The 27,530-nt window shown below is 42.8% G+C and overlaps 1 protein-coding gene across 2 annotated transcripts in view; it reads left to right on the top strand.

Annotated features, from left to right (window-relative positions):
- eml2 (EMAP like 2) overlaps positions 1-27,171 on the top strand; it is a 29,898-nt gene extending 2,727 nt beyond the window's left edge. The window contains exons 2-22 of one of the 2 annotated variants that reach the window (XM_008296906.1): positions 7,972-8,199; positions 8,914-9,031; positions 9,450-9,551; positions 16,792-16,820; positions 17,583-17,712; positions 18,565-18,714; positions 19,792-19,861; positions 20,144-20,254; positions 20,370-20,465; positions 20,545-20,679; positions 20,780-20,879; positions 21,183-21,337; positions 21,879-22,004; positions 22,233-22,364; positions 22,458-22,525; positions 22,769-22,857; positions 22,952-23,049; positions 23,278-23,365; positions 23,498-23,593; positions 24,011-24,141; positions 25,612-27,171. In XM_008296906.1, coding sequence (XP_008295128.1) covers positions 7,972-8,199; positions 8,914-9,031; positions 9,450-9,551; positions 16,792-16,820; positions 17,583-17,712; positions 18,565-18,714; positions 19,792-19,861; positions 20,144-20,254; positions 20,370-20,465; positions 20,545-20,679; positions 20,780-20,879; positions 21,183-21,337; positions 21,879-22,004; positions 22,233-22,364; positions 22,458-22,525; positions 22,769-22,857; positions 22,952-23,049; positions 23,278-23,365; positions 23,498-23,593; positions 24,011-24,141; positions 25,612-25,737 — 2,378 coding nt within the window. In that variant the 3' untranslated portion in view covers positions 25,738-27,171. Of the gene's footprint in view, positions 1-7,971; positions 8,200-8,913; positions 9,032-9,449; positions 9,552-11,394; positions 11,516-16,791; positions 16,821-17,582; positions 17,713-18,564; positions 18,715-19,791; positions 19,862-20,143; positions 20,255-20,369; positions 20,466-20,544; positions 20,680-20,779; positions 20,880-21,182; positions 21,338-21,878; positions 22,005-22,232; positions 22,365-22,457; positions 22,526-22,768; positions 22,858-22,951; positions 23,050-23,277; positions 23,366-23,497; positions 23,594-24,010; positions 24,142-25,611 lie in introns of those variants that run through there. The other variant, XM_008296907.1, reaches the window with a different exon arrangement.
- The last annotated feature ends 359 nt before the right edge of the window (positions 27,172-27,530 follow it).

The raw sequence follows: 27,530 nt of genomic DNA, 5'->3' as shown, positions 1-27,530 counted from the left end.
TCCGACCAAACGGAGCTGCTTTAAACACACTCACAGCCAGACAACGGGGTGCAAACCTGTGAAGCCTACTACTTCACAGCTACTATTCTGAGCCTGGTTTCGAGCTGTAATGAACCAGTGCTTTGGGACAACCATGTTCATGCAGTTACACAGCAATGAAGGTGATTTAAGGCATTTTGGATCAAGGGGGAGGTAATAGAAAAGGTTCGTAAATCAGCGGCAGGCTCCTAAAAGCACGAGGAGTCCAGCGGGAGATGATCAGCAGGATGGAGTGCCGGATTTAATCTTGAGTTGTGATGCTAGAATAACAAATTATATTTTGAAAATGGAAACCAGGCCTTTGTGAAGTGTGAGTCAGACCTGAGAATGGCGGAAGCCGAGCTAACGAGACAACAGGAAACCCGTTCGGAAGGTGGAGTGAGCTTCAATCAGTCGTCTGCTTTCTTTACTTCTTTGTTGTTTTCTGTCCGACCGCCTCCTGTCTTTCCTTTCCTTTAACTCTGTCCGTCTTCATCTGCCATCTGCGCTCCCGCCGTAACCAGAGATCCTCCACGTCCACCAGATCTCCTCCGACACCTGCTCGCATCTTCAACCAAAGACAAGTTTATGTCTTTTCACAGTTTTATTGTGCAGCCAGATGTTCAGGTCGTGCGGGGCGATAAAACCACTCGGGTTATCTTTTCGGTGCTTATTTATGATCCTGCTGAGGGAAACTCCACCCACCTGGAACTCCAGGCTGCTTTGTTTAAATACACTTTAGAGCTCAATGATCACATATAAGTTTTTGTCACAACATTAGCAAAGATCAATATGAGAAACATGTAAAAAATGACTATAAACTATGCAGTCACAGTAACTAGAATGATTTTAATCTGTGTGCAGATTTAAATCATTACAAGCCACATATTCAACCTCATCTGCTTTCTTGTTTGCTGGAGGTTCAGTTATCGTTACAGCTTTTTGTGTGCCGATTCTATTTCATTGGCAAATTTCATTCAGTCACCAGCTGGGTGTGGAGAAAACGTCTTAGTAATGCTCACACCTGCAATTTAATCTGAGGTAAAGAATGGAATTATTGTGCTGTTCCCTCTGCAAACCCATTTTTATCATTCTCACTGGTTTATTTCAAAAGTATCGGAGGCTGTAATCTCAATGAAAACACACACATTAAAGACACCTGGCCCCACCATCTACAGCATAACGAGACGGCGTGCGACCTGCAGAGCCGTGCAGAGTACAGTCTGTTCCACCAGCTCCAGATTGAAACCGACGACGTCTGAGCAGTGCGTGGAGTGTTGCAGCAAACGAGAGCTGTCAATCACAGCCGCTGCACAGCTGCCACAGCGTCGATGAAACGAAGGAAAGCGTTACGAGGCAGTCTGATGAAAAGTTTGCATCTTCGTGGGGAGGAAGAGTCAGCTTTGAGTTCATAAGTCAGATGTTTAAAGAGGATTTTATAAGATGAGGGATTGAAGGATTTGATAATAATCTACATAAAAACTGAGACATGACCAGTGAGATTGAGCCGGTGAGAGAACAACAAACCGGGCTTCTTACGACTCCGTTTGGAAAGAGTGGTGTATTTAGAATTAAAATATAATTAAGTGCTGCTGCAGTAGCCTCTGTAATCTTCTATATTGCTCTTATTGTAAAGAAACTCCAACTTCCTGTCTGTGGCTCTCAGCACCAAAATGATTGGTGAGAAACACAAGACTTTGCTTCTCAGCAAGTGTTACACAAATCTGAGTAAATAATGCATCTGCTGGGGACTATTTTCAGCTGAGGAGTAATACATATTTGCTGTATTGTATATAAAGGCGGGAATGAAAGCAGATGTCACCAAATACAATAACGTGGCTCGTTCATGTGTTTTTAACAGTCAAGCTTTAGCTGTACAGACTAACGTTGGGCTGAACTACAGGAGTTTAGTTCTCCAAACAATCTGAGAAGAAAAATGATTTTGGTATGATTCGATATTTGGCTCAGATTCTTTGCTAACGTGAGCGGTTTACAGATCCAGTTTTCTTCCAACGCGTCTCGATAACGCCTTTGATATTTATGAGATAAAATCGACATGATTGCAGTCATGTTCAGCCTCCTGTTTGAGCTTTCTCACTGCAAAGCAAGTTGTTGAACCCCCAGTCTCCATTTTATTTACATCTGTTTCGCCATGAAAAGCAATCAGCGCTCTGCTCCTTGATTGCAGACCCAATGATAACATCCTGCAGCGTGTGATGCAGCCTTATTTTTAAATCCCGTCATGTGTGCATGTCTGAGATCAGACAGGAAGCTTATGTTGTGCGATCCAACCTGACTTCAAAATCTGATCAAACTCCTTTTACCTGAATTGGTTTTGGCCTTTTCATTGGATTTCTTGATTAAGAAAGTCCCCACACGTATCCAGAATGAGCCTTACTGGTGTCACCAGGCTGTCACAGCATGTAGAGTTCACATGAAAACATACTGCATCATGATATTTGTGCGCTTCCTACCATTTTTTTCCCATTTATTTGCGCTACTTTGTGTTACAGTAATGGCATGCGGCGCGTAACCTTTATTTGTGTGAGTGTCATTGATCCCGGAGTCTGACTCTGCAGCAGCATCTCTTCCTGGTGGTGCCTGGCTGTACAGATGCTGGTGCAGTGTGTGTGTGTGTGTGTGTGTGTGCGCGCACGTGTGTGTGTGTGTGTGTGTGGCCCTAAGCCAAGCTCCGCCCCCTTCTGCCTTGGTCCTCTCTGCTAATGAGACAGCAGGAGGAGGGATGCGAGCGAAGGAGGAGGAAAAAGTGGAAGGCGAAGGAGAGGGAAAAAGGGGGAGGGGATCGAGGGAGGAAGAGGGAGTGGTCCAGGAGGCGAGGGAGAGAGAGGAGGGAGTGGTTCAGCAGGAGAGGATGGGAGATGATTTGTGAGGGAGAGAGTGATCACAGACGGGGAGGGGAGAGTCCAGGAAGCCTGTGTGGGAGGAAGAGTGGGAGCAAGTGGACTGACTGACTGACTGACTGGCTGGCTGACTGGCTGGCTGCTGGGTGTTCCTCTGAGGACTGTTTGACTGACAGGAGGAGTGACCAAGACTCTCAGCGTGGCACGATGGCAGGTAGGCGAGACCAGCTCCACCTTCACCATCACTTCCCTGCAGCATGAATATTTCAGCAGCCTTCAGTTTGCTCGTGGCCTCACGCCGACCTCACATTGTCCATTTGAGTCCACACACATCCTCCCGTGCGTTTCATCGTCCATATCTGTCCGTCCATCATCCCTCCATCTCTCTTCCTCCTCCCTCTTCCTTCCAACTCCTCCTTTGTTTCCTCCCTTTTGTCCTCCTTCATATCTGGTCATTATTCTGTTCCCTGGTACCAGTCATGTGTCCGTCTGGGCCTAAGCAGCAGCTTTACTGTAACGTCTGTCTGTGCTGGGATGGAGGTGAAGTTAGCCTGTAATACAAAGTGTGACGCCTGCTGCATATCAAATAGATGTGGCCTCAGGTTTATAAGGAGAGTAATGAAACACCACGGAGGTGTAACCACTGTTATTGTGTGTGTGTGTGTGTGTGTGTATGATAATTCAAGGGCAAATTGAAAAGTAGCCGGCGCTGCAGCGCTTTAAACAGGTGTCCTGACAGCAGAGGAGATGAAGGTGAACCCTGCTGATCTCTCCATCTTTGTTTGCTCTCTCTTCCCTCTCACCATGTGTTCTGTGTAACACTTAACCTTAATGCTAAGAAGGAAGGCAAGTCAAACAGAATAAATGTTAAAGATCCACGTTTAAACTTGTGTGAATCATGTGACAGTGTTTGAGTCGTGAACGCTACACGCAGAATTCATGACCTTAATGTTGCTTAACTTGATTTTAAAGACCACATGACCAGAATCAGTGGGTTTTGTTTTCAGTAGCTCGGCTCAGTTTGGTGTCAGCAGCATTACTCACACGGCAGCTGTTTAATCTATTGAATGGGACCCAAACATATCAACAGGATGTGTGTTGAACAATTGTAGAAAAATGCGTTTCCGTGCTAACATGTTAGGATTCAGCAAAATGAGTCAGCGTTTTAGTGGGAATGTGTGTTATTTTTGTACTTCTTACCACATTGCAAATACAAAAATGATGACTTTTGCTGCAGCCTGCACCAAGCTAACATGTTTTCTTACAGCAGAAGAATATCATTTGTAGGTTCTCAGTAGCTTCACGGTGCTTCGTTTATAATAGCACGTTGGGACATATTTGATCTTATTGCAGCTTGGATGCTGCACTCGTCCATATTGCGATTTGCTCAGTCCTGCTTCCAGTCGTCATGTATGATAAACCTGCTGACTGTGGCGTGTTCGCAGCACAACATTAGCACATTAGCATACAATCTGAGCTTTAAGCTGAGCCCAGATTGATCCGGCTCTGACAAGTTGAACCTCTGAGCTGTAGATAAAACCCTCTGATGGAGGCGACAGCGTTTTTTTGGTGCTACTCTCAGAACAAATTAGACTTTTTTGCACACGTCAGATGGTAAACGTGTGTTTTGTTTGTCATGTTACTGATCATCTGTCTGAATAGTGACAATTAGTCCACATGCACTCAAATGATCCTCAAAAAGTATTTTACAATCAAAGTGCAAAGCTTTATGATACCTGATTTGCTTCCTCAACTCATCTGTGCTTCCTCATTCGTTTTCTCTGTTTGCCCGCTCAGTCGTGTGTATTTAATGGTCGCAGCAGTTTAGATAAACAGTTAAAAATTAATCATTCTTCTCCGTCTACTCCCACCTCTTCATCCTTCCACTCATGATCTCCTCCCACCTACATGCTGTCCTCTCTTGTTTCGGTTCTGTTTCTGATGTTGGTTTCGCTCTTGCTCGCTCGTTCACTTTGCGTTTCGATCATCTCTCACGGTTCTCTCACAGATGAACAGAAAATATTTTTAAGCGGCGCACTGATTCTGAATCAGCATTTAGGCCACGATGGATGAAACAGGAGACCACCTTTTTATTTAATAAGACAAACGGAGACGATCTGACATTAAGCTGCAGGTTCACAGATCAGTTCTTTCATGCAAATCTCCTCTAAGTTGGATGTTTGTATGTAAATCTGCAGCTTGATTTCCGCGTGGTGGCTTCCTCTCTCATTTGACTGTGAGATGCGATACAGTAACAGTCCCGCCTGTGTCGCCCGGCTCGGCTTACACTGCTGATCCGATGCATGCCGGGAGCGTCGTGTCGCTTTGTGCTGCAGCAGTTTAGCTCCATTTTAGCGTGTGGCGCATTTTTACTGCAAGTTAACACCGAATAACCAAAAACGGCATCCACGTGATGAGCGTAGTGTCTGATTAAATAACAGGGACAGAGATGGACGCTGGTGGTGGAGCTTTAAAAGTCTGCCATGTTTATTATCTGATTTATTGTGATTCTATTCTGGTTTGTTCTATGAAGTGCATTACACTGTAAAAAGTGTGTTTAAGCTGAAGTACTGCTTCGAATGAATCTCATTTATCTTTCTGCTTGGGTAATGATCAACTTCTAATCACACTTCTTTAAATTAGTATTACAATTTTGGCAGAAGTGCAGAAATTAGGGTTAAAGCTCCTTCAAACGATTCTTCACATTTTTCTGCTGCAACTCAACCACCAGGTTCTTTAAGGAAGATTACTGACTAAAGCAGGGGTGTCCAATCCTGGTCCTGGAGGGCCACAGTCCTGCATGGTTTAGATGTGTCCCTTCTTCCAACACACCTGATTCAAATGATCAGGATGGTTATCAGGCTTCTGCAGAGCTTGATGATGAGCTGATCATTTGAATCAAGTGTGTTGGAAGAAGGGAAACATCTAAAACATGCAGGACTGTGGCCCTCGAGGACCAGGATTGGACACCCCTGGACTAAAGGAAAGGAAAGAACGGCAAACCTGATGACAAAATCACGTTTTACAGTCTGTTTATTGGGTAAAACAAACACTTCAGTTGGAAAACTTTGAACATCCAAGTGAACTTTCCTTTAAAATTAAATTCTAACAACACAAACTGTTCATCTAAGAGGAACAACATTATTAGTCTTACTTCGGTTGGATAAACCTAATTCAACGACTTGTTGTGTAGGTAGCTTTTTTTTTTTAGGTTATTATCTCTTTCAGTGATAGAACCTTAATAAACAATATGTTCTTTCTTTCATTTAGCCTCAGGCTTGTTTATATGTCATTTGATTTTGTAATATTTAAATCACGTATAGCAAGTTTAGCTTCATATGAATGTATGCAGCTGTTTATGGATGATTGGTTTTTAGGTGTTTTTAAGGCTGATAATGATGTGTTAAGTTACTGATGTAAGTTTTTGTGACAAGACTCTGGGTTTTGGGAGCGAGAACACAGCCAATAATCGCCTTTCAAACAAGGGATCTGCTGCTAAATGCACATGTGCACAAGTTTTAAATGTAGTTTCAAATTAGTTTTTCATAAATTCGTGCTTCTTCTCTGGATAGCAAAACCATTTCCCCCTCAAATTTGGATGCTTTTGAGATAACAGCAGGCTTTCGAATAAACAAACTCACAAAATAACGTTTAAAAAAATATACAGAAAGTAGTATTTAACTGTTTTGTTTGTGGCTTTGATTGAGGAATCTCCATCTGAACATATAAGTGATTGATTCTTGGTGTTTATCTGATTTGTGCTGCCAGCTCAGGCTGGAGGAAGAACAGACATTTACAAACTTGTATCTCACTCCCGAATGGAAAAATCCATATTTATGATCCTGAGGATGTGAATGCAGGTGTCAGAGCAGAGAATGGAGGATGCGTGAGGAGTCGAGATGTTCTGCTAAACTTGTTTTTGACTTTATCAAGCTGTAATCTGTTAATGTGGGCCACCGGTGAATAATCTGCACTTGGCGGTTTGCCGTTTGATAATCTGGTGATGTAACGGCGGTTGGGTGGGAGGACGGTGGACGATTAGGCTGGAAGGAGTTCAAGATCAGAGGAGGAGAGGCGGCGGGCCGAGTGGATGAGAGGAGGCAGCGGCTCATCTACAGCATCACGAGTCAGCGGAAAAACAGCGTCATGAAAATGTGCCGGATTTAACAAACCATACAGAATCCAGGAAACATGTCTTTTACTTTGAGTTTGTCTGCCTGCTGAGCTGCACCAGTTTAACTTTATTATATTGTATATTGTGTGTTTTCCTCTTCATGAAACAACTTCAGTGAGTTCAGACTCGTATCATGTTTACTTGCAGTCGCCTCCTTTGGTTGCCGTTACTGCCCTCTACAGTTGACACAAACAAAAAGGCACAAACAACGTGTGGAGCTGAACTACCAGTGATTTAGAAACGTTTCTCCAACTGATGTTTGAAACCTCCTCAGAAAACAAGAAGAAAACCAAAAGCTTTGTTTCTCTATTTGAACCTCTGTCTCTCTCTCTTCCTTCTTTCTGTCTGTTCTGTGGTTCGTCTGGTTTTCCTTCCTTCCTTCCTTCCTTCGTTCTTCTTCTTTCCGTCTTTCTCTCTGACTCACGCTCATACACCGTTTCTGAATTATTAAAACCAGTCCTTTATGCGCTTATCCCCTCCGAGAAACTCAAAACCACTGAATCACAAAGCAGCAGCAGCAGCAGCAGCAGATATCAGTAGCAGCTGTTTGTGACACACCCACACAAATGAGACGAAAAAATGACGTTCAAACATCCAATCAGCAGTTATTTGTGGTTGTTGTGCTTTGATTCATGCTTTTTTTTTTGCATTTTTTTCTTACACTCTGATTTCTTCTCTCTCACATTTACAGTCAAGCTGTTAATCTGCATTTTGTCGCCATTATTGTTGATAAAATGCTCATAAAACCACCTTAACTTCAATATTTTGATGGATGTTTTTTTTCTGTTGATATTTAAGGCTCTGTGTGATACTCTTGACACTTTACCTTCCCACTGCGACCATCATAATCTGCACTATGAGCTTTAAGATTCAGTAAAACAAAGCTCCAATCTAATGCTCTCCCTCCTCCACGTCCAGATGACACGGTGTCGGCCAGCAGTAACATGGACATGGAGGACCGGGTGTCCCACCTGGAGCAGAGGCTGCAGCTGCAGGAGGACGAGATCCAGCTGCTGAAGGCGGCTCTGGCCGACGCTCTGCGCCGGCTGGGCTACTGCGAGGAGCAGAACCAGGGGATGCAACAGGGAGGCACCCATGCAGGGAGGAGACCTCTGGCCACTACAGGCTCAGCAGCACCCACCAAAGGTACGGAAAGCAGCTTCAGTGGATTTTTTTTAACCATTATCACCGCATATCATATCGTTTCTGTGTTTCTATTCCAAGATTAGTGCAGATCCACCAACCATTCAGTCCATCAGCGTTCGACAGCAGCTTTCTGTCAGAATATCGTCCATGCTGCAGTTCTTGGAGGCAAACAAACTGTTAAAAACTGATCCTACAAGTTGCTGCTGTTTTATTTTGTTGCACTAATTCATTTTACAAGTTTATGTCGTCTTAATGTTTGCGCATATTTTTTGCACTTTGGTCAACTCATGTTGCTTCTAAACCTCCTATATCAAAAAAAATTATGTTGTTTTCTTTTCAAAATGATGGAATAATCACTTTCATGCTGATAGTGCTGAACAGTTGACACAAAAGCTCATTTGTTGGTTTGGAAAGAGATTATTCTGCAACTTTATTCCACATTTTCAACAGTCAAAATGGCCCACTACTAAAAAAAACAAACAAAAAAAATCAATTAAAGGAGTAAAATTTGTTGGGAAATTTAATAAAAAATAGATATGAATAACAGAATCACATGCTCCTCTAATGTCAGATATGAAAGTCTTCCATTTCCCTCGATGACAAAGATCTAGAAACAACAAATTAAAGTTTCCCTGCAGCCCTCCAACGCTGACACCACGCTATGCACACGTTGTCGTCCACATCGATGGCTGATGGCAGTTTGTTATCTTTCAGTGCGTCAGCTCCTGCAGGCTCTTCCCTCCAGACCTCTGAGTAACGGCTACGTCCAACAGAAACGCCTCCTTTCCTCCCCGTCATCTCCAAAGAAAGAGGTGCTGCAGTCCATCAAGAGGTATGATTAGGATGCAACAGATCTGGTGTGTGTTTTAGTGAAGCTAAAGCTAAAAGGAGCAATCTAGTAATGGTTGTGGTAAAAAAAAATTAGCATCTTTAGAGAATGACGAGGTTTTGTAACACAGATCTCTAAAAGGCAACTCAACAAAATGAGATATTTATTTGCTTATTTTTTGAAATATTGTGTCTCTTTTTGTTTGCCTGTTTATTGCATCTTCTTCACATTTCCCCAAACTGAGCTGTTTGGTTTACGTGACTGTAATTTTACACAACTGGCAGCAGATGCACTGACCTGTGAGACCTTCAGTAGCAGCGAAACAACCAGGGACGTAACCCTGCTTGTAATTCTTGGCATGAGGGCAAGCTTTAACTACCACAATGTCCAAAGCTCTCTCTCCTCCTCTCCCCTCCTTCAGAAAGAGTATGTCCACAGAGCGGCTCACCCTGGTGAGGAGAGAGATGGCGGCGGAGAGTCGGAGTCGAACCACCTCCTCCAGCAGCTCCTCCGGCGGCAAAAGGTATCGTCCTCCTCCTGATGGGTGCATTTATAAATCATTCCTTACTACTCTGTGACACTAAAATAAAACCATCGGCAGTCGTCTTTACAAAAAAAATAAGTGGAAGGAAAATGAGAGCAACACCATTAAAAAAAGAAAAGAAGGAAGCTCCTCATTTTGCTTAACAAGCTGTTTGTGGGTCAGCAGGGTTGTTCAGGAGTTCAGTGGGTCAGTCAGACTGCAGTAATGAGCCGTCGTACCCTCTGATCCATCCGTCTGTCTGTCTGACTGTGAACCGACGTGACTGTTAGGCAGTTCAGCCGCTGCCGGTCAGTTTGAACGCATTGTGTGCCGGTCAGAAGCAGAAAAAATCAGCAGAGAGTGAGTGTTTTGATAGCGGACGACTGATTTAAGTTTAATTTTACTAAACAGTTTAAACAGTGGCAACCTGTATGAAGTGTGCATGCCGGGATCCATCCCTCATGACCCTGATAAGAAGGTACAGAAAAATGTTGAGAGAAGGTTTTTAAATGAACCCTTACAGACTGTTTAAGGGTCAAATTTGACCTGTTTTGACATTTAACAGCCGTAGAAACACCTTAAACGTCATTATTGTCGCCTGAAGTTTGATGACTTTTCCTAACGTGACCCAAAATACACAAAAATAACAAATCTTTATGTACACGTCCTGCAAATGTTTGTCCACAATTTGACCTGTAAATCCATTGAGATGGATTTTAGATCTACCAATCGAGGAAAATGTTGGTTTTAGATAATCTTGAAACTGTGAACCTGTACAGGCCATGTTTTATGTTTTATTTACATTTATTACTGTGACATAGACTATGTAGACATTCTAATCAGATCTGTGGTTTAAAATCTGATATAGACACTGAGTATGAGGGAATTCTTGGCAGGAATTCTTCACAGTGAAGGCATAAAATATGAATGAAATGAAATGAAATGAAATGAAATGAAAAATACTTTATTTATCCCAGAAGGGAAATTTAATCTTGCAAAAGCTCACTTTTTTTTTTTTTTTTGTTTGTTTGTTTGTGTTTTTTTTAAATTTAAAAATATGGCCCGTGTGTAATGAACAATTATTTATGGTGGAAAATTGGAAGATTATTTGACATGATAAATTAATCGCAGCACGAGGATTAAAACGATTGGGTCTGTGGATCATAGAACACTTGTTGTCCTCAAAGCATTCTGGGTAACTGGACTTAAATAAGGGCACAATATTTAGAAAAGATTGTGCTGTCTTCAGCTGTCATGGCGGATTCTGCGTCTTAAACCTTTCGTGGAGAAAATACATTTACAGTGATACTTATACATTTTTAAATGGGTTTCTTCAGTTATTCAGACTGTCTCATGCGTCTCATCATGTGAAGCCGTTGAACGTCCACAGTCCTGCCAGTTCCAGACGTCACCATGAATTATGTTTCACACTTATCAAGCTGCTGTGCGTCACAGTCAAGTGAACACAACACGTGGATCCTTTGTCATCAGCAAACAAACACAGAGCAAGTTTATTATTAATGGTTTTCTCGTCTTCAGTTTGTTTTTATTGCACCATGATCTTTCCTTGAAGTCCATCCTTCATCCACTCATCTAAAAGCCACACAGCTGCACCTCCTTCCTCTTTTTTTTTTCTTACTTTTCTCATCTAAACTTTGCCTGCTTCTCATTTCTTTACCTTCCTTCCCTCCCCTCGCTCCCTCTCCTCCTATCCTCTCTGCTGATGGATCAAATTTCCAACTTTGGAGGTGTGGTCACGGTGCCGAGGGGGGAGTGTCTGCTCGCTTAGGAAGTGAGCTCTGGTTGGGCGACGGGGGCTCTCGGGCCGAGCTAAAAGTTTGCTGAGTGAAGGAGGAAGTCGGTGTGTTGCTGTGGTTGTTGCACGGGAGAGGAACCGCTCTGACCGCTCTCACTGTTGACTCTTATTCTAACGGAAACCTTGCAGACATGAAGAGATCTTCCAGGTAAAAACGTTTGTTTTACAGCGGATAGTTAATGATCTACAGAGGAGCTGCAGAGAGGATTGTTTTATTAACTGAGGCTTAATGATTCATAGCACAAAAATGCAATGTCTGTATTTAATGAAGGAAGGTGTGTAGCTTTAGTTTATGAATGACCAAATGGAAAGTACAGCTCACAAAATGCACATGTAGCTTTTAAAATCAATGAGGAGCGTGTGAGCGTCACACCCAGGTAGCTGCTTGATTAATATTTGAATAGATTCTTGAGATAAAGTTTGGTTTGTTGCGTAAAACGCCTCCTGGCTTCACCATCTCCAGTCCAAACAGAGTCAATAATCAGTTGTGTGGTTCTGGATTCAGCCTGAGGAAGTTGAGTTTGTTTTTTTTTCTCTCTCTCATGAAACTGTTGTCACGCAAACCCGTTTGATGCAGTGGGTTTCTCCGTCCGCAGGGCCGTGGGGAGGGGCAGTAACATGAATAAAGCAGAAACAAGAGGCAGCTGTGTCGGTGGATCCAATGAAGTGTGATGACGAAACAGAAAATACTATATTATGTAATTTACAGACGACAGTTTAATAGTTTTATTGTTTTACTGTCTAATTCAATTAAGTCAGACAAAGAGGGAGTCCGAGTGTGTTATGTAAAACTTGCTTTTAACTCGGCACACATGGGATGATTTACTCCGCATACAACAGCGATTATACCTAAACGTGGCATCTTTTCATCATAAGTCTGTATTGTGCACATGTTGAATGCACCTTTTTAGGCCAGTGTTGCTTTTCTCATCGGGCGTCTGATGATGGAGAAAACAAACAGACATGTCGCATTACTGTTTGGTTATGAAACACACACACATGGGTGGGATGAGTTAACGTGATCAGACAGAGGACCGGTCACACTGAGCTCAGCAGACCTGTCAGTGATGTTCTCTTAAAGCAGACTGATGCTGACAGCGGACGATGCCGAGCTGCTGCTTTACCGGAAGATGATGAGAATATTACACACGTCCAGGTTTTTAAAACTACTTCACACCAGCCGCTGTAGGTTTGTTGGCACGAGCCACCTCGGGCGGTGCACTTTTGCACCTCGACTAATGTTAATTTTTGAGATATTTTAAAGGATTACTTGTTAATTCTTTAACTTCTTGTGCAGATTAAGAGCAGCTTATTAAGAGTTCATGCAAAATGCTGTAAAGACAAGGATGTTGAGGTGGCCGGTGCTGTTGGAACTTGCTCGGCTTGCAAAAAGACTGATAACATTGATTGGATCTCCTGCTTAACATGCAACAAACACACCAACCACGTATCTGATCGCACACAGGCGTCACCAAAAAGCAGCTCAACATCACGATGACGGCTTTTCCTTTAAGTTTACGTCCATCTAAGAGCGTTGTATAAAAAAGTAACACAAGATGTTTACTATATTCGTCACTTTCCTTTTGTCTTCAGTGTTCTTTCTGAAATTGTGGCCTCAACATTACCGTCATCAAGAAAACAAGTTTAAACAACAGTTAACAACTTTCTCTCAGTCGGGGTGACACCATGCAAATCCCAATGATTTAAAAAAGATCTGCATCATGTTGAAAAGACTTTTATCAGTCAAATCTTTCTCCACCTCCTTCACCATCCGTCTTTATTTAAGTTTCTGCAGTGCCACAGCAAATTCAGATGCAATCGTCGCAGTTCGGCCTTTTTGCATGAACCGAGAGGAGGAAGACAATCAGATGCGTTGCTGTCCGTCAACTTTGCTAATGCAGTGCTTCAGTCTTAATGCATCTGGAAATGGATGCGCACTCGACCGCGCCCACGGTTTTAGGGGCTCCGACCCATTAGTCAGAACTCAGCATCCATTTGCTCTCCGACTGTAACGCTGTCGTCTCTCCCCTCGTATAGCTGCAGCGACAAGAAGTGTTCTGCTGTTCTCTAATCTTGTAATCAATCAAATACGCTCTATAAGTTTGGAGAAAAAAATGTCAGGAGGGGTTAAATATTACATTTTTACTAGTTAATATTGGTTTAAAATGTGCTTTCATTTGCTGCATGCAAAAACAAGAGTTTAGGTCTTTTGCAGCCACTCTGACAGTTAAGAAGGCGTCACTTTAGGAGATAGCTTTGGATTAAACCTTGCAGTATCTCAAAATAAGTTGTCCAGTGGTTGGAAAAAAGGAGGAGGACAGCGAGAAGTTCTAGATTATGAGTTTGAACTGAACCCCGATGCTTAGGAACATTAACGCTGCTGCTCTGGTTTTTCCTCTTACAGAGACTTGAAGCTCAGGTGCAGGAAGGGCTTATGTTGACGTCTCTGGAGATGTGGAGCACAGTTAGTTACTGTACCTGTCTGCAGTCTGTTGAGGAGCTGCAGCTCAGAAACTCCTGCAGAAGCTTGACATTCAAGGACATTTTGAGCGAGCTCTCTACAAAGAGTTGATGGTTTTTCTACAAAATTCTGACATGGTGCCGGATTCCTCGGAGGGAACGTTGATGCTCATTAGTTCCCTGTGATTGTTACAAGAACCCATTGTGTTGAATAGTGTTCAGAGTGCAGGCAGGCAGAAAATGCCAACAAAACACTCAGTGCTGCATGTTAATGAGTGCTCTGTTTGTGCGTTCCTTCTCCCTGGAAACCCGGTGACTCGGACAGCCGCCACATGGGCTTTAGATGCGGAGCTATTCGCCCTGTCCGGCTGCCAGCTACCCAGCATGCTCCGCACTAATTACTGGGTTTGGATCAATCCTCTTCTGTCATTGGCCAGAACCGGGCCACGCCTCATCTTGCTGGCAGGCTGCGCATACACAAACTCACACAGTTGAAGAAACAAGTGGGCCTTTATGTGGTTATTTTAGAGCCGACACCCTGCCTGGTGGCCTCCAGCTGCCCAGAGACAACAGCAGTCAGGTCCTCGGATCACTCGTCTGTTTAAGCTTTTAATCTTCTTCGGATGCTTCCCGCTTTCTTCAAACACACACACGCAAGGCTCTGATCTCGATTGTTCTCTTGTCCCTTGTTGATCTCTAGAACACACTGTGACAAACCTGTCTTACGTTTCACTCGACGTGACCTCACTCGCTCAGAGAGACNTTCAGTGAACTCCTCGTTAAGCAAATGTCAGGACAAGTAGATACACATCATCCATCCTGCTGCTTAAAGGTGCCCGTGGAGTTCTCAAACACAAGTTATATTTACATTCAGCGCGTTGGTCTGTAATCTGGGGTTTAACCAGCATTTCATCTCCACATAAAACAAGCTGATTTATTTGTTTGGTTGCAGCATTCTTCTTTCTTTTTTTGTTCCCTTTGTTTCAAACCTCCTCAGTCACTGCAGTTTTCATCCCAGCAAACATCCGTGTTTTGCTCTGGCTTTAATTTTTTTGATATAAATCTACAAACAGAGGAGACGTGAGTCCTCTGCTGCTGTTGTTTTCTCCACGGAAACACTCTAGAAAATCAAACACATTGTTCTCCTGTTGCTGAGCAAAGCGTAACCAAACCCTCGGCTTTTGTTTTTGTCTTATCAAGCCTTACTTTTAACTGCTGTTGCCACGGCGATGTCCACCTGTCAGCTGAGGCAGCGGTTCAACATCCTGACGATCTGATTGGCTGACAGGTTGAGGTTCAGTGGTCAGCACGAAGCGAAATGCTCGACATGCAGACTCAGGAAGAGCAGCGGTTTAAACTCGGCGAAGTGATGAGGCAGCTACAGGTTTTGATTGACGGGTCTAATTATAGATTTTGGCACAGTGGCTGACTCACCAGATGTCATTTTAGTTGTCCGTCTTTTTTTTTGCTTTTCTGCATGACACGTGTAATTCTGCATCACACTTGATCACTGTGACACTCTGCTGCTGTTTTACTGTTTTGCTGTTTTACCTTTACTGTTTAACTGACGGTGTCGCCACTTCTGTGCAGACACAAAAGGACGTCTCTGTTTGCTTTCTGTCTGCTGACTCAATCAAAGGCGTCCGTTCTTTTTAAATATCTGTCCACACAGCCGCACTAAAGAGCTGGAACTTTCATTCATCGTCTTTGTTAATCAGAGAAAATCGGAACATTGTGTTCAGTTGTGCGTATCGTCCAATAACAAGGAACGACAGTCAGGGCTGCAGGGCCAAAATAAGCTCCTGGTGGCGCCTTTCTGTTGTGTTTATGCACCATGCAAAAATGAAATCAACGAAAACAATAAAGACTGTGCAGAAGAAAGGGCCTCAAAAGGCTGGAAACTTTGCACTTTTTTTGTCCTACGATGGATAAATCAAGTTCAGCAAAACAACTGGTTTGAAATTATTAGAATTAGAACAAACCAGGTTGTCGATCTTTTCGGTGTCCCGGGAAGTCACCCTCTTTACCCAGTTGGTTGTCTAGACGTTTATATACCATCTACAGCATAACAAAATGACACCACACAGACCTTTTGGAAAAATGTAATAAGGTTATAGTGTGAATTTTGTAGTGCAGCCCAAGCAAATGAACTCCAGTAATTGTATTATGTACAGTAAATGCAAACCATTACCCAGAGAAGCTGCTGGAGCTGTAACACGCATGGATTAAATTAGGAAACAAATTTGTGGAGCAAAGCAGAGCCCAGAGCAGATCCATCCTGCTAGCAGGGTGCAGGCGCTCTGAATGCCGACAGCTTTTTCTTACTCTGACGAAGAAAAGCTTCGTGTCAGAATCTGAGTTGTTGGACCTCATTAAAAGCTCCTATTGTTACTGTGAGTTGTCCTGCCTGTTGAGATGTGGGTTGGAGCTGTAGCTGGCTGATGCCCAGAGACTCCTTCACCCAACCGCTAAGACTTTCTGTTGCCATCATAGAAATCAAGTGATTGAAAAACATAATCTGACATTTCACGAGTTCGCTCAGCACTTCACGTGAAATGCCAACGGTCTCTCCGAACACCGGGGATCCCTCCTCCAGAGCGCATCGTCTCATCACCAGGAGGATGAAAGCTGTCCTCCAGTCTCTGATTATATGATGCACAGGATGAGTTTCTGCTTACTGCTTCCATAGACATCCCTGTTGTCCAGTTAAGCTGCGTGGTGAAGGTTGCAGCCTGCAGAGCGAAGAATAAATAATTTAGACTGGAACAATGTAGTGGAACAACATCTCAGGAGCTTTGAAAAATACTCATATGTATGTATACTATACTGTGTATAGTGTTTGATGCACTTCTTTCATTATTTTTTTTTCCATTGTGGATGGAAACCACACCCTGACACACCGCATGCTGCAGAAAAATCACCACACGAGACATTTCATCACACTTTTTTTTCCCTCTTTTTCAGCAAATCCAAAGAATGCACCCTCAATGCAGGTAAGAACGGTGCTACTTCACCATTTCTCTGTATTTGTTGTGTGTCTAATGGCTGCACAGACTTGTGATGTCTTACCCTCCAATTACTGTCACACTTTAATTTGTTGTAAAGACGATGAGCAGCCTCTGATGTGTGAAACTCAATTAGCCTTCAGGAGTCCTTGAAGTCCTCTTCGGGGATTTTATTACTGTCATTTCGAACCAATAATATTTCTCATTAAACATGCTGAACCTCCATTTGAATGCGCAAAGAAGCCGTTAGAAATACTGAAGATCTCTCATTAAAGCAGGCACCAGCTCCTGAGGATGACAAATTTGCTGTAAAAATGAGAGATGGAAATGTTGTCGCTGGAAAATATTCAGAAGGAAGAATTGAAGGAAACTGTGCTGGATTTACTGCAACAAAGACCAAAGATGCATCCTCTATCCTCTGCTGGATTTTTCTGGGGAGAAAGCAGAAGGAAACATACGCGCTAATGAAGCTCACAGTGACACAGAATCCCTTTGACTGTGGTCAGCAGAGTCAGTTTGCACAACTGGCAGGATTTGATTAAAATTCAGTGAAAATCCAGTCAAGGAGGAACACATTTCGTTGTTGTTTGATCAGAAAAATGTGCTTCTTGTCTCAGAACTTAAGCTGCAGGATTAGATAAGAGACGACTGAAGTCAGGTTTTTACAGTTTGTATGCAGACTAATGGATGCTCTCTCTCTCTCTCCATTCAACCATCGATCACACTGTTCCTTCCCTCCTCCTCCTCCAGAGGACGGCTACGTGAGGATGTTCCTCCGAGGCCGTCCCGTCACCATGCACATCCCCGACCAGCAGAGGGAGAGCTACGGCCTCGACCAGAAGGCGGCTCTGCCGGACCGCAAGCTCAAGCTGCAGTGGGTGTATCCTTCAAACTGAGAGAAGGCATATGGACCAACTGTGTCTTTGATAAACCAGGAAGTGGATGAATTATTGTTGGAGTTGTTTTAGAAAACCCAACTGATCGATTGACAGATGGACACAATGATAAGATAAGATAAGATATGCCTTTATTTATCTCACAGTGGAGAAATTCACGTTGTTGTTAGCAGCATTAAACACAGAGATGCACACATACGAGACAGAAAAAATGTACATATAAATATAAGAAATAGTGCAAACAGAATATGAAAATGGGCTTCTGAATGGGGGGTACATAGAAAAGATTTATGTATATATATACATATTTATATATAAAAGATAGGGAATAAATGTATAATAATAGTAATAATAACAGCCAACCTATTTGACGATATAAACAATAACTTAAAACTTTATTTTCTCCATCATGCATACGAAATGTGCAAATATGAAATATAACATCACGTAGGGAAAAAAATGTGGAAGTGTATTTATGAAAACTGGGGTAGCTTGTTCTTTTAGGAACAGTAGTCTAACTGATGTTGCACTTCTGGTTGCTGAACATGCACAAAAATGTAGAGCAAAATATTACAAACAAGTTCCAGTTGTATGTAAACGTGTAGTTTTAGTAAAAAAATATGTCCATGAATATGTATTACTGCCTGAATTGTGTTGTTTTATAGTCTTTGGATGCAGCTCTAACCCTAAAATAGCGCTTTTGGTTTATTGTTGATTGATAATCTAGAAGCTTCAGCGCTTCTGAGTCACTTTGGTAAAAAGCATCAACTAAACAACATTAAACTTGCTGTCTTACTCCAGCTGCAGCCACCTTCCCTAACTTAAACACGACCCAGGTACGGCTACCGCGGCCGTGACTGCCGCTCCAACCTTTACCTGCTGCCCACAGGTGAGATCGTCTACTTCAACGCCTCGGTGGTGGTGCTGTACAACACGGAGGAGCAGCAGCAGAGACACTACCTGGGCCACAACGACGACGTCAAATGGTGAGAAAACAGCGGACCGATAAGAGCTGCTGTCGTCTGTGCAATTTCCTCCACAGCCGGACTGTTTCCATTTACTCTGGTTCTCGTAAACACGTCCCCTCTGGTCTGAGGCTGTTGCTGGAAGACTAACATAGTGTATGAGTCGTACACATGTAGAAGGGATATAGAGAGAGATTAGTTTAAGCTTGACTGACTTCTGATTTCTGGTGATCTGGCTTTTCAGAGACTGTTTTTATTGCTCTGTTTTATTATTTTCCTATTTATTAAACACGTCCTCAACAACTTCTGTGTTTATCGTTAATGAAATTTGTGGCTTTTTTTAATGAGCACCAGTTGACATGCCGAACGAGCTCTGAGCCCGGAGCCGCTGGGATGTAAACACTAAACCCCCCAGGGGCATGCTGGGAAAGCTACTCGTCTCTGCAGGGAAACAGTCCAGCTCTGCTCTCCCACGCCGTCACTGAGTCTTCCTCCTCTGCTGCCTATGAAAGGGATCCTGTGTTAACTACAGTAGATTCTGTAATTTTAGAAGCACAGAGTTCTTTCAGTGAAATACGCAGCGTGTTTGTTTAGTTCTTCAAGTGAATGATGACAAAATATATTAATTTATGTTTTAGACTGGTCCAGATTAGGATTTAATTTCAGTCAGTGCATTTATACAATCAGACAACTTTTTAGAATTGTAGCGAAAATGTGGAAATGCAAAATATAGAAATATAGAAGAAAAATATGTACAAATGTAATCTATTAAAAAAAAAAACTACAATGCACCTGCTCATACTAGCTCATTTGGTAGCTGATGTTTTACATCATACGGTACAAAGTACCAGTAATATGTTGTTTTTTTAAAAACATAAATACCTCAAATTTAATTGATTTTGAAAGCAGGTGTTTTACACGGCAGCAGCACCAACACTGAATGTTATAATTTTTTTCATTTAAAATTTGCTTTCATTCTACTTGAACCTGAATCAGCTGTTTGAATCCACAGTGGACCAGTCCTCTGTGATTCTGAGCCAGAAGCAATAGGGAATGTAAAATGACATAATAAATGACAGTACATTTTTATCTTCTCAGCCTGAGTGTGCATCCCGATATGGTTACCATAGCAACTGGGCAAGTGGCTGGAAACTCTAAAGATGGAAAGGTACAGTGAAAATCACACTCACATCCTCCTACAGTGTGTTTTCCTCGTTGCTCAATATTGACACAGTTAAAAGTGCGTTTTCATTTAATAGCACTTGTTTCATTCAGTGTAAAAACATAGCGCATGGTGTGTTTGATAATCATGAATGAAACAACAATTAAAACAAAAATATTAAAGTGAAAAAACATATTTTTGTTTCATCGTAGTCCCATATTTTTTGCTTCTACGTGTTGTATTAGATTGTGTAACGCCTGATCTCATCCCTGTCACTTGTCCGTTCAGCTGCTGGCTCCTCATGTTCGTGTCTGGGACTCCGTGAGCCTCAACACGCTTCATGTGCTCGGGATGGGAGTGTTTGACAGAGCGGTCACCTGTGTGGCTTTCTCCAAGTCGGTAAGCAAACTGTAGAGCTTGCCGAGCATTCGACACTGTGCTCCGATTTATAAAAGACTTCTCGTCAAAGTAAATACGTACAATAATAACCCCGTGTTTGTTTTATTTTCGTCAGAACGGTGGCACCTTCCTCTGCGCCGTGGACGATGCCAACGATCACATCTTGTCGGTCTGGAACTGGCAGAAGGAGAAGCAACTGGCTGATGTCAAGGTAATCTGACGCTGCTGCACTTCTTGCTGTTAGGAATGATTCCCAACTTACAATAGCTTCATGCCTCCTGTTTCTGCAGTGCTCCAATGACTCTGTGCTGGCCGCCGTGTTTCATCCCATGGACACCAACCTGATTGTCACCTGTGGAAAATCTCACATCAACTTCTGGACCATGGAGGGCAACACTCTCACCAAGAGACAAGGCCTGTTTGAGGTACGACCGTGCAGACGCTCCACCTCCCAGACTCTGTTGTTTCACATGTGTGAAGGCAATGCAGATGCAAATCCTACATGCTTTGTCTGTTTCTCTGTAGAAACATGAGAAACCCAAGTATGTGCTGTGCGTGGCGTTCGCTGAGAATGGAGATGCCATCACCGGAGACTCCAGCGGAAACATCTACATCTGGGCCAAAGGTAGCGTCTAAATGGAGCATTTTGATCTCAACTTTTTGCAAAGATTAAGTCTCCAAACACTGAAAGACTGGCTGGAAAATGTAAAAGTAAAGCCTAAGAATACAGGAATATGAGTAAATAAAACCAATGAAACATTTCTATTCAAGATGTTGACGGCTAAACACGACCACAAGCAGTTTTATTTTGAAAGGAGGTCATTCGTTTAAACTTTGATGTGTGGATAAAAAAAAAAAATGTTCCTGATAACCTTTCAAAGCCAGCGTGTCGTCTGCTCATGTTCTGAGTTCTTGTGCGCTCTGACAGGTGGTAACCGCATCAGCCAGGTGGTGTCGGGGGCCCACGAGGGCGGCATCTTCTCTGTTTGTGTCCTGAAGGACGGCACCATGGTGTCTGGAGGAGGGAAAGACCGCAAGGTGGTGCTGTGGGACCACGATTACAGGAAACAGTCCGAGATGGAGGTAAGAGCGCTGAAGTTACTGCACAATGACGGGATAATACTGAGGAGGAAATCCATCAAGGATCATTAGATTTGCAGAAAGACTCACATACATGTGTGCTAAAGTCTATCATCACTGGTTTTTGGTTTTATTTCTTTAAGACGATGCAAAATAAAAACGAAAAGCTGCACTTCCTTCTGTGATTGTTTCACAGTTGCACTGAGTGTATGCTTGAGCTGAGGGACAAAAAACCACCGTAAACTACATCTAACAGCAGCAAAAAGAACAAAAATTGTGACTTATTAGGAAAGCATTAATACACAGCAGTAATCATTTGCAGCTATTTTAGAATACAGTGATGCCTACAGGTCTGCAGGTTTTTTTTTAATCATGAATCTGACCAAAAAATAAAATTTTGAATTCTAAATTGATGCATTGATGCATTCTTCTGCTTTGTTCTGTTTTTGTTTAGGTCTATATTGTTCTGTAAATGTGTGAAGCTTTTTAATGGGAAAATGGAAAATATGAGCTTTGTTTTTTTAACCCTGTTCTGTGTGTCCAGGTGGGCGACTCGTTCGGTCCAGTCCGGGCTCTGGCTGAAGGTAAACCAGGAGAACTCTTCATTGGAACCACTAAGAACGCCATCATCAGAGCTGCCTTCCCCGATACTTTAACTCCTATTGTACAGGTATATATGCTCTAGATCCTATTACCTTCCACACAGCCTGCTGTCGGCACCATCGCCCCATCACACTTGAACAAATCCAGATTGTTTCCTCCTGACTAGATCCTTGCTTGTGTTGTATCTGCTCTCAGATGTACATCGCTTTGGATAAAAGTGTAGATTCACTCTCCTGAGCAGGAAACGCACTCAGAGATCTCTGGTGTTTTAAATAAGACGTGTAACGTGTCACAGGGCCACACCGACGAGCTGTGGGGTCTGGACATCCATCCCTCCATGGAGCAGTTCGTCACCTGCTCACAGGACAAGCAGGTTCACCTCTGGGACACCAACTCCCATCAGCCCCTCTGGAGCAAGACCATCGAGGTGAGGACAAGGAAAACATTGAGTGCTCACCTGACAGCAATAGAGTGTCACGAAAACTTAAATACATCTGTTCTCTTTGATGCTGTGCTTCAGGATCCAGGGAGGTCTGCAGGGTTCCATCCCAGTGGGGCTGTTCTGGCTGTGGGGACCATGACTGGAAGGTTGGCCTGAACACGGACAGTAAAACATTCACAACATGGGAAAAAACTATTATACAAGATGAAGCTTTAAAACATCTTTACAGCGTTTGGCTTGGTCGTGTCTTCATATTTGTCCAAAAAATAGAAAACAGAGAGAGATATCTTTGGAGTTTGGACTGTTGTTTGAACAAAATAAGCCACTTAAAGTCTTCATCTTAGGTTTTTTAAATCGTGATGAGCCTTTTCCCAAAATCTCTGACCCAGGTGGTTGGTGCTGGACACCGACACTCGAGATCTTGTTTCTATGCACACAGACGGCAATGAGATCATTTCCAACGTCAAGTACTCTCCAGGTAAAAACCTCACCTGTTTATTTTAAAACACAAAACTCCAGACAAACATGTTTCAGTTCCGTGTTAACTAGTTTGAGCTCGTTTGTTCCCGTAGATGGTAACTTCCTGGCTGTTGCCTCTCATGACAACTTTGTTTACATCTATGCTGTGACGGAGAACGGCCGAAAGTACAGCCGAGTGGGGAAATGCACCGTGAGTATGACTTGATGCACAAGGTGTACTGGAGGAGCCCATTCTTAAAATATTCACCCCGTTTTATTAGTATAATCTGACAGCGTTAAAAATTAAAAACCTTAAAGGAGCAGTACTCTGAGTTTGCACTTTCACTTGTATTCTGAAATTCCAGAGAGTCACAGTTTCTCCAGATTTCCAACTTTAAACTCAATTCCTCATATTTCTTGTGGTCCTTCTCTTCCCCAGGGCCACTCCAGCTTCGTCACCCATCTGGACTGGTCCAAAGACAGCCAGTATCTGGTCACCAACTCAGGAGACTACGAGATCCTCTTCTGTAAGTCGTCCCTCCTGTACTTACTCTTAGCTTTATGGAAACTCATGTCTCTGATTATTCAAAGACAAACAAGACATTAAAGCGACATCACACTCAGAGCAGGACAAAAAGTGTTTGTTTGTTTGTTTTCAGGGGAGGCATCCAACGGTAAACATGTGACCAACATGGACACGGTGCGCAACCTGGAGTGGGCCACTTCCACCTGCACTCTGGCCTTCACCACCTTCGGTAGGTCCTTAAAACTCACTCGATGTTTATTCCATCTTTGACCCAATCTGACCCACAGTGGCAACAGGTCAATTATTAAAATGAATACAGATTTCTAGCATTTGTAGGTCATTTGCAGGCAAGTGAAAAAGCTGCCCCTGGTATTTTGTGAGATGTATACCAACCTGAAACAAGTCTAACTTTCTCTCCGGGTGGATCGTCCACCCAGAACCGTTCCAGTAGACAGTTTTGTCTTTTCTTTTATATTTTGTGGAGAGGCGCCCAGACCGAGCGACCTCTGCTCAAACCGCCGCACAGCGCTCCGTGTTTCTCTGCAGCCTGGAACAGAACACGAAGCGAATATCAATATTTGACTGCCTCCTGCTCTACTCTCTCTCTCTCTCCCGCTGTCTTTCTCGCTCGCTTTTTGTTTCTCAGGAATCTGGCCAGACGGAGCAGACGGCACAGACATCAACGCTGTGTGCAGGTCACATGATGGATCCCTGCTGGCCTCTGCTGATGACTTTGGCAAAGTGCACTTGTTCTCCTTCCCCTGCTCTCAACCAAGGGTCAGTCATGTTCGTGCACAGTTGCACACAACTCACACGGTGCTTCTTAGTGACATATTTAAGACTTGAAATTTTAATACAAATTCTTAAGACAAACTTTCCATATGGTGCCTTTAAACGTAGCAGCTCTACAAAAGCCTTTACGGTGGTGGTCGTCTGCTATCAGGAGCAACTCAGGGTTCACTGTCTTGCCCGACGTTTGCATTTAGAGGCACTTGGGGATGTAACCCTACAATTAGTGGACAACCCGCCCCACCAGCTGAGCCACAGCCGCCCCCCTTTTAACACCTCCGGAGCCGAGCAGCCGCCAACGGTGTGATTAAGTGTTAATGAACGCTGTGAAACCCAATGAAAGCTCAGCAGAAACGTCTAAACACTTGGCCACACAACCTTCGGCGCTGGATCACCACCAGCCCCATAACGCGTACAATTTCTACCAGGTGTTTATTTCGCGCTCGCAGACTAGTTTGGGCCGTTGGACGTCTTTGTTGTTTTACAAGTTTTCGAGCCAAAAGCCATTTAAACTTAATTGTCCGTTCAGACAAACTGCCTTCCATTCGCACAGAAACTGAGAGACTGCAAATAGTTACAGCATGTTTTAAGGAGTCTGGGAGTTAAACTGAGTTATAGCTGTATGTGCATTTGGTTGCTCAGTCCAAAGCGGTCGTACTTCATGGAAAAACTGTACATAAAATGTAGATTGTGCTATGGTTTTTCTCAAAACTGTGTCGCTGTCAGTGAAGAGAAGATTAATAATACAGTAGTACTGGGTGTTGTTCAGAAGAAATACAATCAGAATCAGAATCAGCTTTAATGGCCAAGTACGTACACAACATACAAGGAATTTGGTTACAGCTGTTGGTGTCGCCCAGGAATTTAAACAAATAATAGAAATAGGAAAATTTAAAAAATAAAGTAAAATAACTACAGAAGAAAAGAATAAAATACAATAAATGTTAATAAAAAAATAAACAAGATAATAAGACAAATATATACAAGAATTTACACATCCAGTAGAAAAGGTATATGTACATTAGTGCAAAATGAAAGTGACGTAACGTAAGAAACGCAGTGCCTTAAAGTAAAAAGCAATAAGATACAAGTACAATTCATTACTGTAATGAAATAAGGCTGGAATAGAAGAGTGAAAACTAAAGCTGGCAGTTACACGGGTAATAAGTAAAATTCTACATGATAATGAAAAAATTAAATACTACATTGCACCTGAAAAATTAAATCAAATTGAAATATTGGACAAGTTTCTCCTAAAAATAATCTGAAGGTTTGTGAGAACATTAGTGCCTTACACGGGAAGGGAAGGACATTAATAGTCAACTCAAATTCCCAAACATACACAACCTGATGTTAGAAGCATCCAGATAAAGTCGGGTTTTTAGAGGACGTGAGGTGTGGTTACATATTCCGACCAGCTGATTCTTAACTAAGTCATAATCCGTTTCGTATTTCCAGGCTCCGAGTCAAGAGTACGGTGGCCACAGCAGCCACGTGACCAACGTTGCCTTCCTGCACGACAACAGTCACCTGATCTCCACCGGCGGGAAAGACACCAGCATCCTGCAGTGGGTGGTTGCCTAGACGACGCCATCCATCCCCCACCTCTGATCCCAACAGGCAGGGACCACATCATTACCCCCCCACCTCTCCTCGTCTCGTCCTCGCTGTTTTATCCTCCTGCCACCAGGGGGCATCACCTCCTCTGTGCCTACTGGAAATTAAAAACAACAACAACAACCGCATAACTTGACCAACCCACAGATGTCACACGGGATGAGATGAGTCTCACTGTAATAAATGAAAGATGTACCGCTGTGTGTAACAGAATGTCTGCAACTCTTCTCCCAGCCGGATGCTGCTGGTGCTGGTGGTGGTGGTGGTGCTGGTGGTGGTGGCCGCACAGTAAACCTGTGATTTTAGCGTTAGTACTAACTGTGCCTAAACCGTATTTATTTTTAACCCCCTTTAATGGGAATTCCATCTATTTGAAGAGACAAGTTTGTGACAAGTTTTAATCCCAAAGCATGCACGCTAAAGTTTCGTCGACTATATTGCATGCAACACATTTATGGTGAGAGTTATATTTGGTTTAATATGGTGTTTGGTTTCCATTTTTTTTCCCTTGAAGTATAAAAATCAGTGAGCAGACTCTTGAGGTAGCTGCAAACTGAAAGCATGGAAACCAATTAATTCTTGAAAAATTAAGAAAAATACTCCTAAATGTCCATGTAGCTGTGATTTGGTAAAACAGGGAGAATTAATTTTTCAACCCCAGCAGAGTTTAATAGATTCTTGCTGGTCTTTCCTAAAGCCAGGAGTCCCAGAAACAAGCCTTCAAACTTGTGACAAACTTGTGCAGAGATGTGAGAATAAAAACAGAACGTACACATGTTGAGATGAGATCTTAAATTGAGAAGGAGTGACGCATGTTTGGAGCAAAGTTTGTTGTAGGAATTCCCAAAATAGGTGGTGTTCCCCTCTTCAGATACTTACTATAACCCCCATTGCCTTGTTCTATTCCACTTCTCCATCCCTCAGCCTGATTTCCAAACTCTTAAGGTGCACATTTGTGAGTATTGCAGATTGCTGTAGGAGACTGTGATCGGTACAAAGTGGCTGTTTTTGTCCCAGGCCTTTTTTATTTCACCTCCTCCCTCCCAGGCTGCTGTGTTTCTGATTGTACTACTACTACTACTACTGTAACTGTGCTGAGAAGGCACCAGGTGGCGCTACAGTGCAAGAGAATGAGCATGACTGAGGCCGCCCTCCTTCTGTAGATGCTGTTAATGTCGCAAAAAAAAAGGTCTCTAGAGTAAATATATATATTATGCAGTATATCCGAGTGGCTGTGTTATTTTAATATTTAACTGTAACAACGATGGATGTGATTATAATTATTATTGTGGCACTTTTAGCGATCGACAGAGGGATAATGTAGGCTGTTGTGCTTTGGAAGTGAGCTTGAGCTGTGCTTTGCCTTCTTCTGTTTTGTTAATAAAGTTTTTACCCAAGTACTATGGAGGCTCCTTTTCTCTCTGCATTGGACAGAAAAATGAAGCTATTTTATTTTATTTTATTTTTTAGAGCTTATACTCTGTTGTGCCTAATTCTTAAAACAGTTTAAAAGATGTTTTAATGACAGCCATGATGGTTTGAGGTGAGTTGCTGCTTCAAGACTGATGTTCTGTGAAGAACCTTGTCTCTTGTTCCATAAATAAGCAGCTCACTGGGTCAGTGTCATCAGTTTTGAAAGGGTTAAAGTGGAAAAATGATTTTCTATGTATGGTAAAAATAAAAAATTACCTCTGTGTTTATTGCCAAACAGGAAAAAACTTTGGCACCAGAGAGAGAATATGGCCACAAATGTCAGTAAA

The sequence above is a fragment of the Stegastes partitus genome, unplaced genomic scaffold (assembly GCF_000690725.1).
Source record: "Stegastes partitus isolate 25-593 unplaced genomic scaffold, Stegastes_partitus-1.0.2 Scaffold1164, whole genome shotgun sequence".
Classification (NCBI taxonomy): domain Eukaryota; kingdom Metazoa; phylum Chordata; class Actinopteri; family Pomacentridae; genus Stegastes; species Stegastes partitus.
This window is presented reverse-complemented; position numbering and strand designations above follow the sequence as displayed.